Source organism: Chrysemys picta, chromosome 7 (genome assembly GCF_011386835.1).
Source record: "Chrysemys picta bellii isolate R12L10 chromosome 7, ASM1138683v2, whole genome shotgun sequence".
NCBI classification, from domain to species: Eukaryota; Metazoa; Chordata; order Testudines; family Emydidae; genus Chrysemys; species Chrysemys picta.
Window position 1 is genome coordinate 37,896,173 of NC_088797.1, and position 23,921 is coordinate 37,920,093.

The 23,921-nt window shown below is 41.8% G+C and overlaps 1 protein-coding gene across 1 annotated transcript; it reads right to left on the bottom strand.

Moving 5' to 3' along the window:
- Positions 1-611: 611 nt before the first annotated feature.
- Positions 612-23,425, bottom strand: ISY1 (ISY1 splicing factor homolog). Its single transcript, XM_005309088.5, has 11 exons — positions 23,034-23,425; positions 22,151-22,173; positions 20,433-20,484; positions 17,176-17,241; positions 16,589-16,631; positions 15,342-15,454; positions 12,627-12,744; positions 10,426-10,548; positions 5,941-6,050; positions 3,879-3,965; positions 612-1,509 (listed from the first exon to the last, which is right to left on the bottom strand). Exons 1-11 carry the CDS (start codon positions 23,034-23,036, stop codon positions 1,402-1,404), a joined length of 846 nt encoding a protein of 281 aa, XP_005309145.1. The 5' UTR covers positions 23,037-23,425; the 3' UTR covers positions 612-1,401.
- Positions 23,426-23,921: the final 496 nt, after the last annotated feature.

The window sequence follows — 23,921 nt, forward strand, 5'->3', positions numbered from 1 at the left end:
CAAGACTGATCTTATGCTGGCTAGCTAGGGAAAAGACTCAAGAAATTGTGGTAGTATTATCAACTCCTTTGATTGAGGTAGATATGTATTTGTTACTCAGGTTTCCAATTTAGGTGTTGTCAGATTCTTGTAGGTCCAGAAATAGTGGTAGTGGCCTTGAGTGCTTGTATTTTTTTTAAACATCGATACTAGACAAGATACAGACCTCATCACAGGAATCCATACCTTTGCCACCTTCAGACTGGATTACCACAATGCGATACACAGGGTCTACATTTTAAGACTGCTGGGAACTTTAGCTAGCACAGAATCTGCCTGTTTGTTGAACGCTACATTTCTCACAGACTATGTTCTGTGAAAAGGAGTGACTTCCAGTTAGTCTCCATTCATGCCTGTACACCAAGATATTCAGGTTTCATAAGTGATTAAAACTACATAGCTTGGGTACCTCAGAGATTGCCTCTTGTCATGTGCTACAGCAGCAAAAGCAGCTGGTGATGAGAGAGTTAACAGCCCTCTGGCTAAGGGATCTTATGACTTTCCTTCTCTGTTTATAGTAAGGAAAACACACATTATTTTGAGTCAGACTGAAAACAATATAGAAAAAAATAGTTTGTATAAAATGCTTTACTAAAAAGATCTGAGTAACTTATTACAAAGGTGAAAAAGTAATTACAATAATTGCTGAAATATCCAGCACTCTAGCAATCCATCCGGGAACAGTCATGAATCAGAACAGGAAAAGAGTTTTAGACAGACTACAAGAAAACTGCATCGCTTGGGCAGATAAATGAGAGTTTACTTTTTCAGAGTGAGTGATTTTTCTGAAATTTATGAAATAGTCATAGAAACGGTCTTCAAACTCCATCTCAGACTAACAGGTTATAGGCTAGCCTAATAGTTTAGAATTAGCAGACCTCCATCTAGAGGTCACCATAGGATGGTAGAATTAATAGTCAGAATGTGGAGGAATGAAAAGTATTTGCCAGCCATGTCACTCCTAGGGCATCTCCTCTGGCTTCAGAAGGAAACTCTTTGGTTTGCTTTTCTATTCAAGAGTGGTCGCTATGGAAGTGACCACTAGAGAAAGGGAAAACACGGAAGTAGGGGAAATAAATGGAAGCTAGAAAAAAAAAATAGTACTGAAAACATGAAGGAGGCCAACTTATTTTTGTTGGTCATTTTTTGAGACTGAGGGACAATAAATACATTCCTTAGGGTGGAGACAGAGGAGAGGACAAACTTATATGGAGTAGGCAGGAGGATCACCTTTTAGTCTTAGCATTAGGAAAGACTAACACAGTTGCTGATGAGTCTATATTTAAGGGATCAAAGTAATTGCTGTCAGGATGGATTGTAAAAAAAAAAAAAAAAAAAAACATGCCACTAAGTGGTGAGACACTACAATCCGAGAAGTCTTTTAGCGTCTTCACTTTGTGCCATGAGAGTTTCACTGGCATACTTCTGGAGAAGCTCCATCTTCTTTCTCCGGACAAGAGCTTCCTCAATCTGTAAATACAAAATATAAAATCATTCATTCACTATTCACAATTCAATCACTAATACCCAGAGATTCTAGATCAGGTCTGTGAAGGCTGGAAGAAGTTGGCCTTTTATCAGAAAGTGGTACTACACAGGGTCAGAAGCAGCAATAGCATTCATATTGCTCCCAACGTTCAGCTAAAAAATAATGTTGGTCAGCAAAGGCTATCATTGGAACGGAAGAGACTGAGGACTTTACAGCTTTGCTACTGCACATTAGTATTTAAAAACCTTCCCTGGCTGACTCATTTTCCATTATTTTGGATATGATGTTCCGCTCAGAACTCCGATTGGATAAAATAATTCAAGTGAGTCATTTTCCCGCTACAGGGCTTTGCAATGAGATTTGGATGCACAAACATGACCGCTCTAAAAATAGGCTAAATCCATACCACAATAGGTTAATTAATTTGCACTGTTTACTCTTCATTTCAAAGTCTTGAAAACAAGACTAGTTTTTTTTTTAATCAAAGAAAACTGCCTGCATATGTTGCAGTCTTAATAAAATCACCACTATGTTCCCAACACAATTACAGGATTAAACATCCTCACTTGAACTCTATATGCTCAAATACATGCAACAATTTTTTTTTAAGAAAGAGACAGCCCTTAGCCACAAAGTCTGGATCTGAACTTCCAGCACATGAGAAAGTTCAGATCCTGGGTTTTGGTCTGAACCAAACTCTAGTATTTCAAAAGTTTTGTGCAGAAATTCCAAGTGCATGTAAAAAATATGGATTTTCCGTTATTTAAGAGGTTGCCAAGGAGAAAATGATCAAGAAGTTCTACATTTGTCCTAAGGATATAAATCAATAGGTGCAATTCCACTTATTTTTACAATCAGTGTTATTTATTTTCCCCCCTCTCTTTAATTGTTCTCTCTGAAAGTCAAATATGACCACAATGAGTACAAAATAAGAAGTGGAATTGCAGCTACACTGATTTAAATCTTTAGGATAAGGCCTTGTTATTGATCATGCCTTTTTCAGGAAACTTTACATCATAAGAAGTTCAAAGCTTAGTTAATGTAAAACGGCATTTCTATACAAACATCACAAGATAAATTAAAATACGCTCCTCATTCCTTTTCAAATCCACATAATTCTTATTCACAGTACACTGCAAAATAAACGTTATTCCTACTAAAAAATATTACATATTTATCTAAATGAGACTGTACCTAGTACATGACCTTTAAAAAGTTCATTCAAATTCCAGAGGATGAACACCATTATAAATGATATCCACACTGATTTTGATTAAAAATAACACTCTCTTCAGCTCTAGGCTGCAATAGGCAAACCTCATTAAAATAAGAAATGGATGATTTAGTCATTAGAAACAGATTATTATATTCCAGTGAGTAACACTGACAACGGAAAAGGGTCTGGTCCATTAACACTTGCATATATTTACCCAAGAGACAACTTTTCTGCTTTACAACTGGAATCCCCCTAGAATTCCCCTTGCCTACATCAACAGTAGTTCAGCATCAGATACCCTGTTCTGACTGTTCCTCACAGTGCTGTGCTCACTGAATCAACAGTACTGCTATTCAGTCTGCAGCATTTCTCTCCCCTATAATTTTGCCATCTCATTTTAGCATAGATTAATACTGTATGCATCAACCGCTTCATATGGATACATTACTGCTGTCCTTTCTTTCCTCTGCAGCTCCGGTGCCAAGCATTATGGGGTATCTGTGTGAGGCAGAGGCACATGTAGTGCTAGGTAAACAAACTGGGTGAGAAGTCTCAAGAGTTGTTTCAGGCAAATTGATAAAATTAAGCTAAGTTGTACCCTAGAACAGTTTCAAAAGTGAACAGAAAAAGAGTGACTGATTTCAGGCTCATCTAACCAGGCCCATTTTTAAGAATGGTCACTTGATTCCCTAAACAAACAAACAAACAAAGCAATCAAAAATAGAGGCATTAAAAGTGAACAAGAAAAAAGCCAGATGCTAGAACTCCAAACACAAAAACTTAGAAAGTTATTGGTAGCAAACCAGGGCTATCTTTCGAGTAACACATCATAATGTATATTCTTATTTGCATACTACTTTACAAAATGTTTGAGACATTCAGATGAAAGCATTTGAAACTACAAACGTTATGTCTCATAACACTCCTGGAAGGTAAACATCCCCATTTCAAAGATGGGTAAATGGAAGTGAAGAATGTAAGTGATTTCCACAGCGAGAATATTCAGGAAAAGAACCCAGGAGATCTGCCCCCTAGTAGGAAACACTTTCTATAGGATGCCTGCCATTATTTAGGTCCTGAATTGTAATAGCCTGTGAATGTCCCATGTGCCTTTGTCTCCCCGTTATTTCTTACCTCTTGTTGTGATGGCACTGGAACATGGGCAATAAATTTCTGCTGGCCTTCTTCGCCTTCTTTTTCTTTGCCGCTTTCCTCATCAGACTACAAAATTAAAGAAGTTTACACAAGCTTATTTTGCAGTTTCCATCAACAGGTCACTACAGCTAAACCTCACTGATCTGCAGTAGTGGAGGCAAACCCAAGGCAAATTAATGAGGCTTGCGAACCACCAAGTGCTGGGGGCATGACCACTGCAGGAGACACTGCACTCCATGCAGCAACAGGGAAGCATCACACCACCCTGACCCTGCTTCTTAAAGTCCTAAAACAGAGTTGCTTACTTTCCTCTGTACCAGGTGCCATCCCTTGTGCTGCTGATGTATGGATGTGGGGCCACTTTCTTACTTTTCCCACATTTCTCAGCTGGGGCAGTGCAGAGAAACTAGTTAACTCAGGCAGGGGATTGGGGCCTTTACAGAGACAGACATGCCATTTTTCTGTTGAGTGGTTGCTCAAGAGCTGGCACCACCACCCTCCTCCCTCCCCACAGCTGGGCTCAATGTAGCCATGGGAGATAGCATAGATATAGATAGAGCAAGGTGGTGGGGAAACAGCAAGGCAAACTTTGTCAGCTAGATTAGTTCCTATGACAGGCCCAGAAGAGCTGCATGCAAGCAATAAGAACATGCTTCTGCAATGCTGCTGACCTCCCAGGAATAGGGCTACTTCTGTCTCCTATCTCAGGGTCTCAGTGAGAGTGGGATAGGGTTAGGAGTGACATGCACTCCCCCCCATTGCTCTGCAGGAAGCATGATGTCACAGCAGTACCCCTGCTCGTTAACACCAGCAGAAACTTGCTAATCTGTGCTTCACAGAAGAGCAAAGCTGGAGGATAGTTTTGTAGTACATCAAAGTGTGAATAAGTGAAGTTCTACTGTACACAAAACAACTCGAGTTCAACTACAGACACTAAATATTCTACATATTGCACACTGTTGTATCTGTACTGATAAGTAAAACCTTTTGAGAGATTCAGAGTCTCAAATGTCATCTACATCAATATCCCCCACAATAAAAACTCAAAATTAGTCTCCTTACTTGGTTTTCATCATTCCAACCACAGGAAAAAGCCTTCCCAGGCTGCTGACTTTGGTCTCACTCTAAGCATGACTTGGAATCAAAAGCCCCATTCTAGTGTTAATTTTTATCAACCACAAACATTTATGCATAGGGCCCTAACAAATTCACAGCCATGAAAAATGCACTGTGAAATCTGGTCTTGTGTGCTTTTACCCTATACTATACAGATTTCATGGGGGAGACTGTTTCTCAAATTGCGGGTTCTGACCCAAAAGGGAGTTGCAGGGGGATCATAAGGTTATTTTAGGCAGGTTGCTGTATTGCCACCCTTACTTCTTCGCTGCTTCAGAGCTGGGCATCCAGAGAGTGGCAGCTGTTGGCCGGGTGCCCAGCTCTGAGGGCAGTGCCCTGCCAGCAGCAGTGCAGAAGTAAGGGTGGCAATATCATACCATGCCACTCTTATTTCTGCACTGCTTCCTTCAGAGCTAGGTGGCTAGAGAGTAGCAGCTGCTAACTAAGGGCCCAGCTTTGCAGGCAACAGAGCAGAAGTAAGGGTGGCAATACAATATCATGCCACCCTTACTTCTGTGCTGCTGGCAGTGGCTCTCCAGCTCTGAAAGCTGTGCCACTGCAAGCAGCAGCGCAAAAATAAGGGTAGCAGTACCACATCGCCCCTACAATAACCGTGCGACACCACCACCCCAACTCCTTTTTGGGGCAGAACCCCTACAATTACAACACAGTGAAATTTCAGATTTCAGATAATCAAAAATTATGATTTTTTAAATCCTGTGACAGTGAAATTGATCGAAATGGACCATGAATTTGGTAGGGCCCTACTCATGCAGAGAATAGGGAAGGTAGCAAAATTCTCCTCAGAACAAAGCTGCCACTCTGCTTCCAAGTAATTAATGCTGAAGACATCTAAAGGATACTCATGCTATCCAGGCTAACATTAATTGCTATCAAGACTTCAGTCTCTTATTCACTGGGGTACCTCATCATCGACGGCATAGATGTTTATTTCCTCCTCTTCCTCCTCCTTGTCACCTCCCGCAAGTCGTGCCTCTCTCTCTACTTTCCATTTTTCCACTGCTTCTGCTATGACTGGTTGGAAAAATAAAGTGAGGATACTATATAACTAGGTTTAAAAGCAATGTCAGACAAGAAAGTCAGTTCTAGAGCTGACGCTAATTCTTCTGAGCGCTTGTATACAGACTTTTACCACGCACTTGTAACAATGCTCCTGGTTAGATCCACAGGGATTGAACTTGGGACCTCCATCTAAAAAGCATGAGCTTCTGCTGATTGAGCAAAGGATTAGGTCCATTAGTTCAAAGGCAGAGGAAGACCCAAAACAAGTAAAGGTAGCTATCCACCAGAGGGAGACAAAGTCACACTTAGGGCACGTCTTCACTACCCGCCGGATTGGCGGGTAGCAATCGATCTATTGGGGATCGACTTATCGCGTCTAGTGGACGCGATAAAATCGATCCCCGATGGCTCTGCCGTCGACTCCGGAAATCCACCACGGCAAGAGGCGGAAGCGGAGTCGACGGCGATGCGGCAGCGGTCAACTCGCCGCCGTCCTCACAGCCAGGTAAGTCGACCTAAAATACGCAACTTCAGCTACGCTATTCACATAGCTGAAGTTGCGTATCTTAGGTCGACCCCCCCCCCCCCCCGTAGTGTAGACCTAGCCTTAGTGTGAACTGCACTGTAACCAGGCTAAACCTTGGACGTGATCAAGTTGTTAGACTGGTTACAGAACATGGTTAATGGCCCAAACTCCACACTATAATTGTGTTGTAACCAGGTCCAGGGAACATTGTTCTAAATGGATTCCATACCACAGCTATATTTATAGTGCAAGCAGGCACAAGAAAACAGGCTGCTTGATGGCAGTTATTGTATCATAAGACTGTCAAATACAAAATTTCTCTTACTTGAATAATTTCTACATGGTTTAACCATGTTCTCTTTGACTCATTTTTATTTTCTCCATTTTATAATCCATGCCAAATGAAGTGTACTTTTTTTTTTATTATTATTATTATTATTATTATTAAGGTAACTGGAATTGGTTGTAGAGACTTTATGATGTGGATAACCGCTGTTGGGCTACTATACCTGGGGTACTGCAAATGCTAATACACCCTTAACTATAACAGTAGCAGTGCTACTTCAAGTTATAAGTAGTGTGAACATTGCTTCACTCCTCTTTTCTTCATGCCTTTACCTGATATTGCAGCCTTCACGTTAGGGTCCACATCTATCTCAAATGAGCCTGCAAATATCCTGCAAGGACTACCAACGTATGCAATGACAGCCCATCTCAACCATTCAAGGTTAGTCAGTCTCCTAGCAAAGAAGACAGCAATGTCTCTAAAAAGCCCATAGAGATTTGCTAATAGCTTTCTTATCATGCAGTTAGAGTTACAATACCCAGAAAGCAGCAATTTTTCATCTTTGACAGCAACTGGGGAATTACTAGCCCCTCTTTATTCATGTAAAGAAACAAAACTACAGGAGGAAAAACTGACCACAATCATATAGTTGTTCTGCTATGTGATAGCATCAGTAATGAAAAAGAAAGCTATTGCTAATTAGGAAAGTTCAAGTAGTGTATAACCTTTTAATTCTATATCTCACATGAGCAGACCATAAAAGAGCCTGGATGATGTCTCACATAACTGGTGACCTTTAATATTTTTGAATAAAAAAATAAAGATGTCATGTGCTATTACTTTGGGGCAGTCAGTCACATTTTTTTTTCTCCCAGTATATCTGAAGCACCCATCCCAACAATTCTAGGAGCTTACACAAGCTTTTGAAACACGCACACACAGGTTAAAAATCCAAAATATTATTTTCCCAAACTCCAATGAATTGCCCACCAAAATAACCACCTTCTTCATGGGACCCCATAACCCTGAACCTCCACCCAATCAAAGGATGCTAAAGAAAACATATACTCTTACAGCATGCTCCAGAGGCCAACAAATTCCACCTTACATGAACCAATTAAATTCCCTGCCTCCCCGCATTCAAACCAAAGGGCTTGAGCATCTCCATTTATTACAAATGGCACAGTGTCACTTGGGGAGAAAGTTTCTTAGGCAGTCACGTGAATCTAGTATACTGCCACTCCTGTCTGTAACCAATGATGCCAAGATAAAACACTAGAAGTTTTTAATGTTTGCAGTAGCCCCTATATGCTCAGATCTTGTTTTCACTTTAATGCTTCACTCCTTCCTATGTATTTGAGCTCCCAGACCCTCCCTGTTCCCACCTATTGCTACCTTCCCCCCACTTTAGGCTCCATCCCACAACACTCGAACTGTTGCTACTCTCATATCCCTACAAGAGTCTGACCCACTCCTTCCACTGTGCTCTCCCACTATTCCCTCCACAAAGGATCCAATCCCATTCCTGCCAAATGCTTCTATCCCATGGTCAATGGCAGCCCAGTCCCATGCCATTACTGCTGCCTTTACCCACCCCTCTTGTGCGCCCAGCACCCTGCTCCTCTCACCGCTCCAACCACTGCTGGATCCTCACCCTCTCACTTAGATCAGCTTGATCTATTCTTACCTACTTCTGTCCCTCCACATTCTACCCAGAAGGAAGCCAAATTGTGCTCCGACTCCAGGTTTGCAGCAAGACTCTGATTTGAGGCACTAGCACTAGATCCTGTAGTAAGTAGGAAGCTAGGCAGCAGCCTGCAGTCTTTAGAGGCTCTCTTAACATGGTTTCCTATATACCTCCCCTTACTGCACAGCTTTCAGCATTCCTGTGCTACTGAAATTGCAGGTAGTGAAAGGGGACCTGGCTTTGCAGCTGAATTCAGGTGCTGTGTACTGTGCAACACATGGGGCCTGCTCAAACATATTACAGCTGAATGTTTGCTCCTTCTAGCTGCAGCAAAATATATGCAAGTTGATGAGTACACAGCCTGGATTAGCATTTATGGTAAGATCAGGTCACAGAGTGGCTAGCCAAAAAGAACAACTCTGCAGGAAAAACAAGGGGGGAAAAGCCATGAAAGAAAAGTCTGTTGTAAGGGGCTTGAAAAAAGGTTGAGTGCATTACCTGTGGATCTGACATCATCATCTGACTCACCTGAAGTATATAATGCAGATTTGTCTCTATGTATTCAAAAGAGACTGAACTAAACCAGAAAGGGACGAAGTCAATGGAATAATATCAAGTCTACAACTAGAATGACACAGGTATTAAATTCAAGAAGGTAGAACCTGAGACTTTTACTGGTTGCTATGCAGATGAGCTAACTCAAGTCAATCTAATGTTTTCCCCATAAATATTTATGTTATACTGGGGAGAGAAACCAGGTGAAAGGCAGTATTTCATAACTATTTATAGAGCTTCCCCCTATAATCAATTACAGCAGCTCGGCTATTTCCTCTGTGGCTCATCTAATTCCCTTTAGACTCATTCCTTCCATACTATATGAATTAGTTTCCCCTGTATCCTTGTGATTACAAACATAACAGTTTGGAGTATGCTTAGGCTAACTGGAGTCAGATGGTAAATCACACAAATGGTTTCTACTCCTTTATACAGGAAACCATTTAGGATCAATAAATAACTTAACCAGTTTTACCAATGCACATTTCTAAATGCTAAGTTGAGGTTACATTCCAATGGACTTTTTTTTGTGTGCAAGATGTTCTACTGAATTCATGTATGCCCCACCATAGCAATACTAGCAATCAGGGCTAAGTATAGACCTTTTCCGGTGGACCTTAAAGTGCTACACAAAAGCAGGAAAACTGGTATCTTCATTTTACAGGCAAGGAACAGAGGTACAGAGAGGCTAACGTGCCCAAAGCCTGTTCGTGGCAGTACCTGGGTTAGTACCTAGATATCCAATACCCACTGGCTTCAGTGGAAAGGTGTAAACCAGCTGGCTTCCAACAAAAATTAGTCCTTGCAGCTTTATACTTTTGTTTGGAAGCAGATAGAGGAATGAGAGAGATTGCATCCCCTCTTTAAATGAAAATATGCTAGTTTTCCTGAATTTGATTTTTATATAACTAAGTCAAAGGTTGCTGAATAAAGTTTTACATTGAGATTTCAGCAAGAGACATCCAGAAAGAGTGACAGGAAGATGCCCACTTCCCTTGCCTATCCTTTTATTTTAAATGGAAGCATAGTAGTTAAATGGGACAACAAAAATATTCCCATCAAAGAGCTGTACAGTACACTAAGTTAAACTATCAAAGGTAGGAGTACTGCTTACTCACTGTAGTTAGAACTATGTACAATGAAGATCTACAAACCAGAAGAAAAGGCAGTGAAGCACCATTTTAAAGAGTAAAGGCAAAAAAAAAAAAAAAAAACCCTTCTGCTCTAGTAACATGCAACTTGGAGATGGTTACATGTAACAAGCTGGGGACACCAGAAACAGCCTTAAATGAAACTGCACCCCATTTATATAGGACTTTTTGATCTCACATACCTTTCTTTTCATGTTCCTGTTCCAATGGCTCCAAGACACCATCATCTTCATCCCTGTAGCCGTAATACTCCGCATCAATAGCCTTCATAAGCTCAGCTCGAGTCTTCCTTGGAGGAGGGAGGGCTGAAGGAACAAGTGACCATCACACTTTCAACCATCCCCTCCCCCCAAAAAAGTGACATTCTACTAAATTTAACAGCTGGTCCTGCCCTCATGGATCACATCAACCCTGTACCATTTGTCTAGCAAGGCAGATTAATTTGCATTCAGATTGTGTGATTTCTGACCATCATCCTAACCCCTCACATTCCCATCAGTTTCCACTTTCTGGAATTTTCTTTAGGTTGATGCCAGCTTCATGCTGCCAACCAGTGCTCCTAGAAAGTAGTTTTTCTTTGAATTCTACAAACCCTACTTCAGCTGTGGATGACAATATCTAAAAGTGGATAGGGAAATCCCACCTGGCCCTCTGTGGCTATGTCTAGACTGCAATGAAACAACTCGACGGACCTGTCTGGTTTTAAGATTAAGTTAGATAAGTTTATGGAGGGAATGGTTTAATGGTAAAACATAGTAGTCAAGGAAAGCCAAGCAATGGTAGGTAAATAGTATGATGGCTAACAGGGGTCGGGCTGGAGACTCTTGCCTATATGCTCGGGGTCTTACTGATCACCATATTTGGGGTCGGGAAGGAATTTTCCTCCAGGGCAGATTGGCTGAGCCTCTGGAGGTTTTTCGCCTTCCTCCGCAGCATGGGGCAGGGATCTCTAGCAGGAGGGTCTCTGCTGATTGAAGTCACTAAAAACAGGATTGGGGACTTCAACAGCAGAGTCCAGGGAAGGGGTAGGGACGGTTTTATGGCCTGCAGCATGCAGGGGGTCAGACCAGATGATCATAATGGTCCCTTCTGACCTTAAAGTCTATGAGTCTATGAACTGCAGCTGGCCCATGTCAGCTGACTCAGATACACAGGCTCGGGCTGTGGGGCTATAAAATTGCAGTGTAGAGGCTCAGGCTGGAGAGCACACTCTGGGACCCTGCATGGGGGAGGATCCCAGAGCCTGTGCTTCAGCCCAAGCTCAAACCTCTACACTATAGCCCTGTAGCTTGAATGCTGCGAGCCCAAGTCAGCTGAGACAGGCCAGCTGTGGATGTTTTATTGCAGCGTAGACATACCCAATGAGATTCTGGAGCAAGGCTTCCTGAGGAAAAAGTTTAAAATGGTTCCAGTTGGGCTTTTAGGCCCAAGTGCCTCTTGACCAAATTATGCAATATTTATACATAAGATTGGCTAGGACCAGCCAAAGGGTCAATAGGTCCACATTACAGGAGATACCATTGATCACCTGCCTCTTAAGAAAAATAAATGACTGAGATAGAAGATTAGATAAGCCATTGATCAGTAACAGTATAGCAGTCTATATATAGTTTCTGATTAATGGCCTATCTAGTTCACAAGATAGATTAAATCCAACTCATACAAATAAAGAAAAAAAAATTTCTATAGGATATTTACCTTTTCCTTTGACTACAAAATTAGTTAGCGTTCTTAGTCAATATGAAACTTGTAGTGGAGGGCTGAACACAGGCAGAGTCATTTTAACAGGACAGCATCAAATAGTTTTAACCAAAGGTTAGTTTTATGAGCTTACAGGCATGTCATCCTCTCTTAGAAAAGTAGTGTGGTCCCTACTTCATACTAAATACAGGAGGTGGAGCATGAATTTAAAACAAGGAAGGGAAGAGAAGACACACAATTTCCCCTTTTATCATCCTGCCCTTGTTTGAAACAGTCACTGAATTAATATAAAATATTTGAGCTTTGGGAGTGCAGAAAAACAATTTTATCTAATTCCATTCAAGATAATCATGGCTGTGAAAGAATAGGCATGTAAATAAATGGGTTTCTTCTCAGTCAAGTAAAGAGCTTTTAATGGATGATGACTTAGTTATACTGTGGTAAATGTTTGACTAGACTGATATGTACACAAAGATTCTTTTCCCCACCTCTTTCCCTAGAATTCACCCTACATTTCAGATGACACATTTTGTATGACAGGAGAGATGCTAAAGAAATTACTCTGATGTTATCCTGTCTGAAAAAGTCACAATTCTGAAGAAGGGAAAACTTCACATCTGTGATAGTGACCCATCAATACAGAAATAATGAATAATTCTAAAAAGTAGCTAAAGTTACTTACGTTCCTTTTCAAAGAGCTCTCTGACACCCGGTAAATCTTTAGCAGCTCCAAAATATTTGTAACCCCTGTTTCCTGGAACTTCCTTTCCTTCATGATCTAGCATTTTAGGACCAACTCTCTTTAAAAATAAAGCAGATAAAAAAAATCATTGCTCCTGACCACGGTCATTTTTCTTTCCCCATGTTAATTAGCATTACCCATGCTCTGGTTTACTAGGCTAAAAAACTGCTCTCAATCTATGTCAGATGATTCAGGAGTAGCAGCCCACTCAGACAATCTTTTTATTTTTCAAAAGAGAAAATGTCCTTTTACTGAGTGCCAAGCAGTTAGAAGGACTATGCAAAGCATAGAGTACTCTGACCCACGGCAGACCCACCTTGTTACCCCACATGCTGGATTCTACAGTAGAGGAACAAGGTGGGATTAAAATGCCATACACAGAAGTTTACTATCTGGCTCCCTATGTGATCCTTATCAGTCCAACTTTTAATAGACGGCCCTGATAAATCAGCACAAAATTACTAGAACTGTCAAGCAATTAAAAAAATTAATTGTGATTAACGGCACTGTTAAACCATAATAGAATATCATTTATTTAAATATTTTTTGATGTTTTCTACATTTCCAAATATATTGATTTTACTTACAACACAGAATACAAAGTGTACCGTGCTCACTTTATATTACAAATATTTGCACTGTAAAAAACAACATAAATAGTATTTTTAATTCACCTAATACAAGTACTGTAATACAATCTCATCATGAAAGTTCAACTTACAAACATAGAATTATGTACAAAAAATAATTGCGTTAAAAAAAAAAAAATCAATGTAAAACTTTAGAGCCTATAAGTCCACTCAGTCCTATTTCTTGTTCATCCAATTGCTCAGGCAAACAAGTTTGTTTACATTTGCAGGAGATAATGCTGCCTGCTTCTTGTTTACAATGTCACCTGAAAGTGAGAACAGGTGTTTGCATGGCACTGTTATAGCCGGCGTTGCAAGATATTTAGTGACAGATGCGCTAAAGATTCATATGTCCCTTCTTGTTTCAACCACCATTCCAGAGGACATGCATCCATGCTGATGACGGTTCTGCTCGATAATGATCCAAAGCAGTGCGGACTGACGTATCTTCATTTTCATCATTTCAGTCAGATGCCGCCTGCAGAAAGTTGATTTTCTTTTTGGTGGTTCAGGTTCTGTAGTTTCTGCATCAGAATGTTGGTCTTTTAAGACTTTTGGAAGCATGTTCCACACCTTGACCCGCTCAGATTCTGGAAGGCATTTCAGATTCTTAAACCTTGGTTTGAGTGCTGTAGCTATCTTCAGAAATCTCACATTGGTACCTTCCTTTTGTTTTGTCAAATCTGCTGTGAAACTGTTCTTAAAAGGAAAAACGTGTGCTGGATCATCATCCGAGACTGCTATAACATGAAATATATGGCAGAATGCAGGTAAAACAGCAGGAGACATACAATTTTCCCCCAAGGAGTTCAGTCACTAATTTAATTAACACTTTTTTTTTTTTAAATGAGCATCATCAGCATAGAAGCATGTCCTCTGGAACGGTGGCCGAAGCATGAATGGGCATATGAATGTTTAGCATATCTGGCATGTAAATACCTTGCAATGCCAGCTACAAAAGTGCCATGTGAATGCCTGTTCTCACTTTCTGGTGACATTGTAAATAAGAAGTGGGCAGCATTATTTCCTGTAAATGTAAACAAACTTGTGTCTCTTAGTGATTGGCTGAATAAGAGTGTAGGACTGAGTGGCCTTGTAGGCACTAAAGTTTTACATTGCTTTGTTTTTGAGTTCAGTTATGTAACAAAAAAAACCCTACATTTGTAAGTTGCACTTTCACAATAAAGAGAATGCACTACAGTACTTGAATGAGGTGACTTGAAAAATACTATTTCTTTTGTTTATCATTTTTACAGTGCAAATATTTGTAATCAAAAATATTAATATAAAATGAACAGTGTCAACTTCATATACTGTGTTGTAATTGAAATCAATATATTTAAAAATGTAGAAAAACATCCAAAATATTTAATAAATTTCAACTGGTATTCTATTGTTAAACAGTGCGACTAAACTGCGATTAATCACATTTAAAGTCGCGTGAGTTAACTGCTATTAATTGACAGCCCTACAAATTACATTTTGATTTTTCATCATGAGATGTTTTGTGTCAGAGACCTGAATGTCAAAAGTCAAGTATTTCATTATTTCATGATCAGTCAGAGCCATTTACTCTCTGCTAAACACCTTTACACACTGACATGTAATACAGGACAGTGGAACCACAGAAAGTGGCAGGTAGAGTTTGTGTCTCTCTTCGGATTCTGAACAAAAAGTACTAATAGCCTTATCTTAACAAGACCCTAAGGCTGAAAGAAAGTCATCAAATAGTCATTTTCAGAACCAGGAGAGGGAGAGAAAGATAAGACATCACTATTTGATCTAACATGCCATTCAGCATGTTTAGAGATTGAACAAGATTTGTTGATCATTGAAATACCAGCCACTAGGAAAAAAATAACCAAGTGTGTTTAATACATCTCTGTTGTATGCACGATGAAACACCGATCATGCAGTATTCAGTAGATTAAAGTTTCTAGTCTTGGGTCGATGGGCTTTCACTTTGCTAGCCATTCACAGTTAACTGCAGAGATGCTGTTTGCCAACACAGTTGTTTTATACTTACTGCATAATCAGGACCTCCCAGCTCCTTTATCCGGACCTCCCAGTGCCCCTTCTCTCTTAGGAGTTTGTTAATTTCATCATTCAAGTCTCGAATTCTGAATTCACCTAAACCAGCTTCAAGATAAAACAAATCAAGAAGTTCTTATAGAGACTGTATATTAACCACTTCAGAAAGACTCATTTCTCTCTGTTCCTCTATGGGGAATGCTCCCCAAACTCTTGTTGAAGGCCCAGCACTTTTCTTGCTTTAACCAGAGGTCTTGCCTCATAACGAGCAGTTTGGGGGCTCAAAAGACTTAACTTGAGCACGCTGCTCCTGCTTGGAGAGAAAGACACAGTGCTCCTCCTTGGATCAGGTACTGACCCTCCTATATTTTTTTCTATAGGAAACTCATTTTTATCCACTTTGCCAGGAAGCAAAATCTTAAATGGGGATGAAAAGTGACGGCTCACTGGTCCATGACCAGTACTTAAGAGTACATTATTCCTAAAAGCACTGGCCTATCCATTTTTAGTCCTGGCATGTCATGAAGTGTATAATGCCCGGGTGTCATTTAACTTAATTTTCTTCAATATTTGTAGTTGAATACTGACACCTAAACGTCAATAGTTTCACAAAACTAAATTAATGAAACCTTAAGACAAGCTTCAACAGCACAGTTAGGATAAAATATTGGACTTTTCTCCCTTATTTAATTGGGCTATTGTAGCTCTTCATGAAAGCAGAAACAAGAACTGTTCCTAACAGCAGTTCACATAGCCTCTCAGGTTTCCTAGTGCAGATAATCCCAGTGGCAATAAAGATTTTTAATTTGTGAATTTTTAAAGGTAAATATTTACCAACAAATATTGAAAAAAGTGTAAGAGTTAAGCAAAACAACAACACTTTAAAAATTAGGTCTAGCCATAGATAGCATTAAAAGCATCCACTAAAAGCAGATCAGAATTGATGTGAGGGAAGGAGGTAAGAGGGCAAACAGAATGATGCAGTTTTAACATCAAATCATTATTGCTAGAAACAATTGCTATGCCCCACTGAAGAGGTGGAGTTCCTTCTAGCTCTAGTGGCAGATATTGAGCATTAAAATAGTCACCAGGACCACTATCCAGCAGCGCTATTTTGAGACCAATCCACAACTTAAAAACAGCAGCCAATATGACTTTATAGCCAGGTAAATTGCAGCAGTGAGTTAACTGACACTGGAACCAAAGTTTCACACAAGTCAACTGCAATTAAAAGATGCTCACCATTTTGAATCTGTGCCACTTTCTTGGAAATTTCTCCAATAATCTATTTAAATAAAAACAATTATGCAGAAATTAGTTTTTCTTGATGAGTCAGAAGTCAGGGTAGTTTCAACTGTTAAACCATTCTACATGCTTAAGAGAACTCATATTTGAAATATCAGTAAGATGTTAATAAAAGTTTAATTTGGGCACAAATACTACTTATAATGAATGAAGAAGTATCCATACTGGGAAACGCATAATCCATGACTCCTTTTTGTTCAGGCATTTGCACCTTTGTGCTAACAATAACCTGCAGTCTATCCTTTAACTTTCTGGTCATTTTGGTTAAAACATGACACACACTATTTTAGCTCAGACCTCGGTCAATTCTTAATTTAACTGTTTACACACAAGCTAAGGAGAACAATTCTAGCAGCAAAGAAATATTAGACTTAGTTCAGTGTTCAGTACAATTACCTCATTAATTTTAATTGTATAAATATTTTGTTAAAATTATGCATATTTCCTAATTTGATTATTTATCAGTTCATCCTCTACAGAATTAGAAAAGCCTGATGTTCACTGACTATATATGCGATGCATACCTGACGTCTCCATTTCTCAGCTTTAGGCAACTCATTACATTCTGATGCAAGAAAAGGTCTTCGTTCCTGTTTGGGAGAAAGACATGTATAGTAACTCCTCACTTAACATTGTAGTTATGTTCCTGGAAAATACAACTTTAAGCGAAATGATGTTAAGCGAATCCAATTTCCTCATAAGAATTAATGTAAATGAAGGGGTTAGGTTCCAGGGAAATTTTTTTCATCAGACAAAAAGACTATTTTTTATTTTTTTTTATAAACACACACACACACACTATAAGTTTTAAACAAACAATTTAATACTGGTACACAGTGATGATGATTGTGAAGCTTGGTTGAGGTGGAGGAGTCAGAGGGTGGGATATTTCCCTTACTGCTAAACGATGAACTAGCAATTGGCTGAGCACTCAAGGGTTAACTCTCTCACTTTACAAGACAGCAGGAATGGAAGGAGATAGGCGCATTTCCCTTTTAAGTACACTGCTTTGTTAATTAGATCAGCTTGCTGAGACCTTAGATGCTGCAAGCTCCCTGGTGTGTCCCCCCTGCTCTATGGAAGATGGGGTAAACAGGGTGCAGGAGCAGGGGAGAGTGGAACACCCTGACATTAGCCCCCCTCTACCTTCCCTGCCCCCCCCACAGCAAGCAGGAGTCTCGGGGAGCAGCTCCAAGGCAGAGGGCAGGAGCAGCACATGGCAGTGCGGGGAGGGACACAGCTGAACTGCAGGCAGCTGCTGCACAGGGAACTTAGGGGAGCGGGGAGCGGATATGGGGGCTGCCGGTCCACTCTGGTTCCAAGCCCCCACCAGCTAGCTGCAACAAGCTGCTCTTCCTGCAAGCAGTAGACAAAGCAGGCGGCTGCCAAATGATGTTAAAAGGGAGCATTACACAACTTTAAACGAGCATGTTCCCTAATTGATCAGCAACATAAGAACGAAACAATGTTAACCGGGACGACTTTAAGTGAGGATAAAGCTTCAAACCACCTAATACTGAAGCTTGACCTGTTCCCAAAGCAACTGATATTTCATGCTCTGAGTGTAACATGGCCTACTTGTTCCTGGATTAGTCCCAGGCAAATCAGCCACTCATGCCTCCTTACTCGAATTTCCTCTGTTCCCATCCCATTTTTAAAGATTTCATATAACAGCCCTGATGAAAGAAATTCTATTTAACCACTGAACACAGCCACCAATTCAAGCCCAGCATGTACAAAATAGAGCCTGTCATCTTCCATTCAAACCCTTTTCCCTCCATTCTCCAAACCCTATTCTCTCCATTCTTCATCACCAGCAATGCTCCAGTCAGTGTGGCTCAAGCGTAGTATCACTTTTGACTCCTCTGCCCACATCTAGTCCACAGGTAGATTCCATTGCTTCTCTGTACATCTATAAAGTCTATCCCTTCCTTTCTATTGCTGCTGCTAATATTCCAGTCCATGCTCTAGTTTGCATTAACAACTACAGCTTCCAACTCCATGGCCTCTGACCCTTCTAGTTCATTCAAAAAGCTGCTACAAAAATCATTCCTTTCCTGCCACTAGCCACTTCACCACCTTTGTTTGCATCCTTCCATTAAGTTGTTATTCCATACATACGTTCATAGTATTCCTCACCTTTAAGTCTCCCTACTTACATATTTGCCCCTACAGCTCCTCTTACTCCCACTTCTTATGCTCCTTCCAGGCCTTACTTTCACATAATTTATGTCTCCCCTTATGTTTGGAACAGCCTCCCAATTAGTGCGTGTTCCGATCCCCCAAACACACATCATCCCTTCCTCTGGGAAACTCCTGAAAAGCCACCTGTTCGAAGTTTTACCTGCAATAGCCACTGTTTCCTACTACATTACTCTATATCAGGGGTTCTCAAACTTCATTGCACCGCAACTCTCTTCTGACAACAAAAATTACTACAGGATCCCAGGAGGGGGGACTGAAGTCTGAGCCCACCCAAGCCCCACCACCCCGGGGGTGGGGAGCAAACCCAAAGCCCTACTGCCCCAGGCCAGAGGGCCGAAGCCCAAGGGCTTCAGCCCCAAGCGCCTGTAACCTTAGCCCCGACACCCAGGGCTGAAGCCCTAGGGCTTGGGCTTTGGCCCTGGTTCCCAGCAAGTCTAAGCCAGCCCTGGCGACCCCATTAAAATGGGGTTGCAACTCACAGTTTGAGAATCACTGCTCTATATTGTCCCCATAGAGTTTATAAATGTGTCAGCTCTAGGGAAAAGATGCAAAATTATAACTCAGAACAAAGCCCTTTAGAGTAGGTTGTGTGTGTCCGTCTAAAAAACTTACTCCAAATCCTTCCATTGACCTGATCCTGCAATTCACCTGAAGAGGGTGGACTCCTGCACCCACACAGAGCTCCAGTGGAGTCAATGCATGGCTTCACCTGTGGAGTCAGTTAAGAATCAGGGCCTAAGATTATGGGGATTTTAGTTTCAGAATCCAACCTTTTGACCAGTGGTTTTACACAATATAAAGCCACTGGCATCAACTATTTTTCAAGTCATGTGCGAATCTAACTTGATTTGAGGGTTAAAAGTTTCTCCTAGGGTGCATGGTTAAATTTAAGCATAGATGTGATAGGAGACACCACATGGCTGAATAATGGCACAGCATGCTGTGTCATGTGCAAGCCCCGAGTTCAGAATAGCCCTGGAAGTGGAATGCTTAGTGGTCGCTACTTTGGTAGTACAATACTAGGGAAGTGAAAAGATTATAAAAGGGCTTTTCTAGCTCTCCTGAGCTAGTTGGGAAAGAAGCCAAACAAAGCCCATGATCAAAACCAATGACAATGAATGTACAGCCAGTTAGCAGAAGGAAATCTCTTATCACTACATTTATATTTTTAGAATTGCCTTCTGAATTACCTTGCTTGTATCTCCTTGTTATTCTTCCAATATCAAGGCATATTGCTTATACTGTGAAATGCCAACTTGGCTTGGCCATATGGACTATTTAAGCATGGTCCACTGTATGCCTCTCCAGCACAGTTTTTTCAGCCCTTCCCCGGCAATAACTGTTACTTGTGAGTTTTGTTGCCAGACTGCTTTCCAGAGCTTCTCTCAATTTAAGCCCCTTTCCCGGTGACCAACACCTAGCCCTTGTGCAGCAATTACATGTGTCACATTCCCTCTGCTCGCAGTTGTTGAAGCAGCACTGCATGTGGCTTTGCATTATGCGCCGATAGGTGAGGACTAATTTCTTGGTGATTCATTTAAAAATAACATAGAAGACCTATTTTTCTCCAGCCTACCTTAACTTTTCCTTCCTCAAGCTGAGCTTGGCGAAATCTCGCCAAGGCTGTCCTGAAAGGAAGAAAGGAAATTAGTTTACTTTTAAACCTCTTCATTCTAACAGCAGTGATCTTCTAAACCAAGGTTTTCAAAGAACTTAACTGGTTAAGTTTTGCATGGATTCACCTATATTATATATAGGCTTTCAAAAAAGAAAATGATAGCTACTGTTTCCATTAAGAACATTCCAACACTGAAGAAGCCACCAGTCAAAGTAGTCAACACCAGTTACCAGTGCAGTCACCCAGCCATGAATTCTGTGGCGCTTACTAGTAGAAGTATCAACAGCCTGCTAGGGGGGCAGGGAGACAACGATATCAAGCTTGTTAATTTTAAAGAAACATTTCTCAACAGCTCAGGTAGACTCCATTTACATTCTGTGGCTGATTAATATACATAGCTTGTTTATTTTAAAAATAGGTATGTCAAAAATTTCTGCAAGTATCTCTACCACCACTGCCAAGGGGTTCTTCAAAAACCCATCCCTCCATTGTCCCCAATAACCAAAGTTACAGCACCCCTGACTCTAGCCAAGAGAACTGCAAGGTACTTCAGACTGTGCTCCTCTAGTGAGCTAAAGAGGACACAGTTGCTTGAGACAGATGAAACAGCTCCTAAGGGTACAGGGCATAATAATGCTGCAGTCCTCCCATTATGGGAGTGAGGGACTGAATCAAGCCTTGGTTGCATGGCAGTGAAACTTCAGGCTACTTCTACGTTAGTTTCTGGTAAATTAAAAACCCAAGAACAAAACGCTTTCCTCGCTTTGCAATGAGCTAAGAAACTCTCACAGGACAAAGTACTTTGCGCAACATCTCTGTTGTATGCACTATGAAATGCCGATCATCCAATATTCAGTAGATTAAAGTTTCTAATCTTGGGCTGACATACCACATTGATTCATAATATTTTAGCACACATCTCCAATGGGGGTTTGCAATTCTGTAATAAATTCACATTTACAATGCTGAAGACAACTTGACAGATAAGAGACAGGTGCCATGATAATGCAAGCAAATACTTCAAACCAAGGGCTCACCTCCTGAATGCTCAATATTAATCTTGCATGTTCACCTCTGCCCAGCCAAAACGACAACATAGCTGTTCCAGTAAGGACCACTAAAAGCGCTACCGCACCTGCATCTGACATCTAACTTTAGTAACACTTCCAGAATCCAGAGGCTAAACAGCACCACTGGTTTATGATTTCTCATCTTGTAATTCCATAATCGCCATAACACGCAATTGATTAAGTAGTGGGGGAGCATTACAGAAGTCCTGATACTTGGAATGCCATCACAAATTATACTTTACAGGTACGTTGAACATGTAATATGACTGTGTATTAACCAGGGCTCCTTGAATTTAAGTCAGTGTGGATGGAATACCACTGCCTTTCAAGCATGGAGCAGATCATCAGTCCTGTTCGTGCATCAAAATACATATATGAAAGAGTTATTTGCATATATATACTATTACTTTGAAATAAAAACAAGTGCTTAATTTAGACTGTAAGCAGGAGCTGGAAGCGCTGTAGATGCTGACAGAATTTATTAGCTAAAGAACACATCTAAGTGTTCAGTTACCAAGATGATAAGCAACAAATACCAATAGGAGGTGCACCGTGACAGACACTTTGAATGACAATCAACATAACCAAGTTCAGAGCTGTACTTACATAGCCTTTTCTGCATTTCGAGCCTAAAGAAAAAAGAGAAACAGATTAACATGCTAACTAATACTTCAAAATTCAGTCAGTCTGGCACAAAAATGACTAGAACTAGTAAACGCTTACAAATAATGAAAATAGGAACAAAGTGCCCAGATTTGTTCAAAATCTCAAAGTAACACCTCCCCCAGTCCCCATCTCAGGCCTTAACGCTTATGTATATTATTGTTGCACCTAGGATGGCCCAGGACCTCACTGTGCACTGTACAAACTCAGAAAACACAGTCCCTCTCCAAAAGATGTTACAATCTAAGTGTAAGACCAGAGAACAGATGGCCAGCCAGACAGGCAAAGGAGCACAGGGAAATAATGTGACGCTGCTTCAAGAAGAGGGTGAACAAACCCGATTTTCCGGGAAGCCCACACGTGTCCTGGGAGCTGCTGGCAAAGGGCAGGCAGTGAACACAGTGGGACCGTGAGAGGGCACACAGCCTATATGAACTCCATGCTGCCGGGAAAGAACGTTTGTACTGCGCCAAGTACAAGGGTCTGGGCCCATGCCTAGGGTCCAAGGCTCTACCACAACACAAATCACAGCAGCAGCCCCGGCCCCTCCTCCTTGCGAGCCGGAGCTAGTCACTGTGCGAACCCATCGCCCCAGACACAGCTGAGAGGAACGTGGGCGCGCGGGGCCGGCGCAACACAACCGGGGAAGCGGGGCGGAGCCGTCTCTAGAGAAGGCCAAGGCCTGCCTGGTGGAGGGGAGCCGGGCGGGGGCGGCCAGTGTGGAGAGGTGGCCGCGGGGATCCCCAGGGTGCGGGAGGGGGTCCCAGCAAGACCGTGGGCGGAGCTGGCTGCGGGGCCCGCGGCACTAACGCAGCCTGTCACTCACCATGATCCCCGCTGCCTCACGGGCCCCGAAAGTGGCACCTTCTTCTCCGGCCGCTTCCCACGCGCGGGCAACAGGAAGCGACGCCTCGACGGGACAGATCAGAGGTCAGCGCAAGCCGCCAATGCCCCGGAAGAAGATTGAGGAGGCGGCAGAAGCAGGAAGTTGGCTACGGAGCGTAAAGTGAGCCACATTGGAAACGGAACTTCCCCTCCAACCTAGTCCCAGCCGCTCGCTGGATCGTGCTGTAGCGACACTTCCGGCTCTGCCCCCCCCCGTGCTCATACTTTGGCGCTTGCGCAAGCTGTCTTCGCGCAAGTGTAGTGTGTGGTTCTCAGAGGAGTATGCGCATGAAGCGCTCACCTCCCTTGCGGGCTGCGTGAAGGCGCAGGCGCAGTAAATCTGCGGAATGGGGGTGGGCTCTACGGTGCGTTAAGCTTTAGCCTTTCCCACGCCGGCGGAGGGACTTGTGCTGCACCCGCTTTAGGGCCAGATGGCTTCAGGCTGCAGCGCAGCCACCTGCTACCTTTCCCCAGCACTAAGGCCCAGGTCCTCAGAGGGATTTAGGTGCCTAATGCCTATTGAGGATCTGGGTCTAAATCCTCCACTAGGCACAGGCAATTACAAATATTCTTTGTCGGGCCCCCGCACATTAACTTTGTTATCCGGCCTTCTCCGGAGTAGAGGAGTGCAAAACCCTTCGCACCAGAACAGTTTCTCATAATCTCATAAATACTTAGAGAGTTCTATTTGTCATAGAAATTTCTGTCCGTTCCAGCTGAGGAATAAGGAGAGACGGCCACAGCTAACCAAGGAAGGAGCCCCGGGAGGGGCAATCCATTTATTTCAATTGCAATTGGGTTCGAGCTCATAAGTCAGCAAGAACAAAGA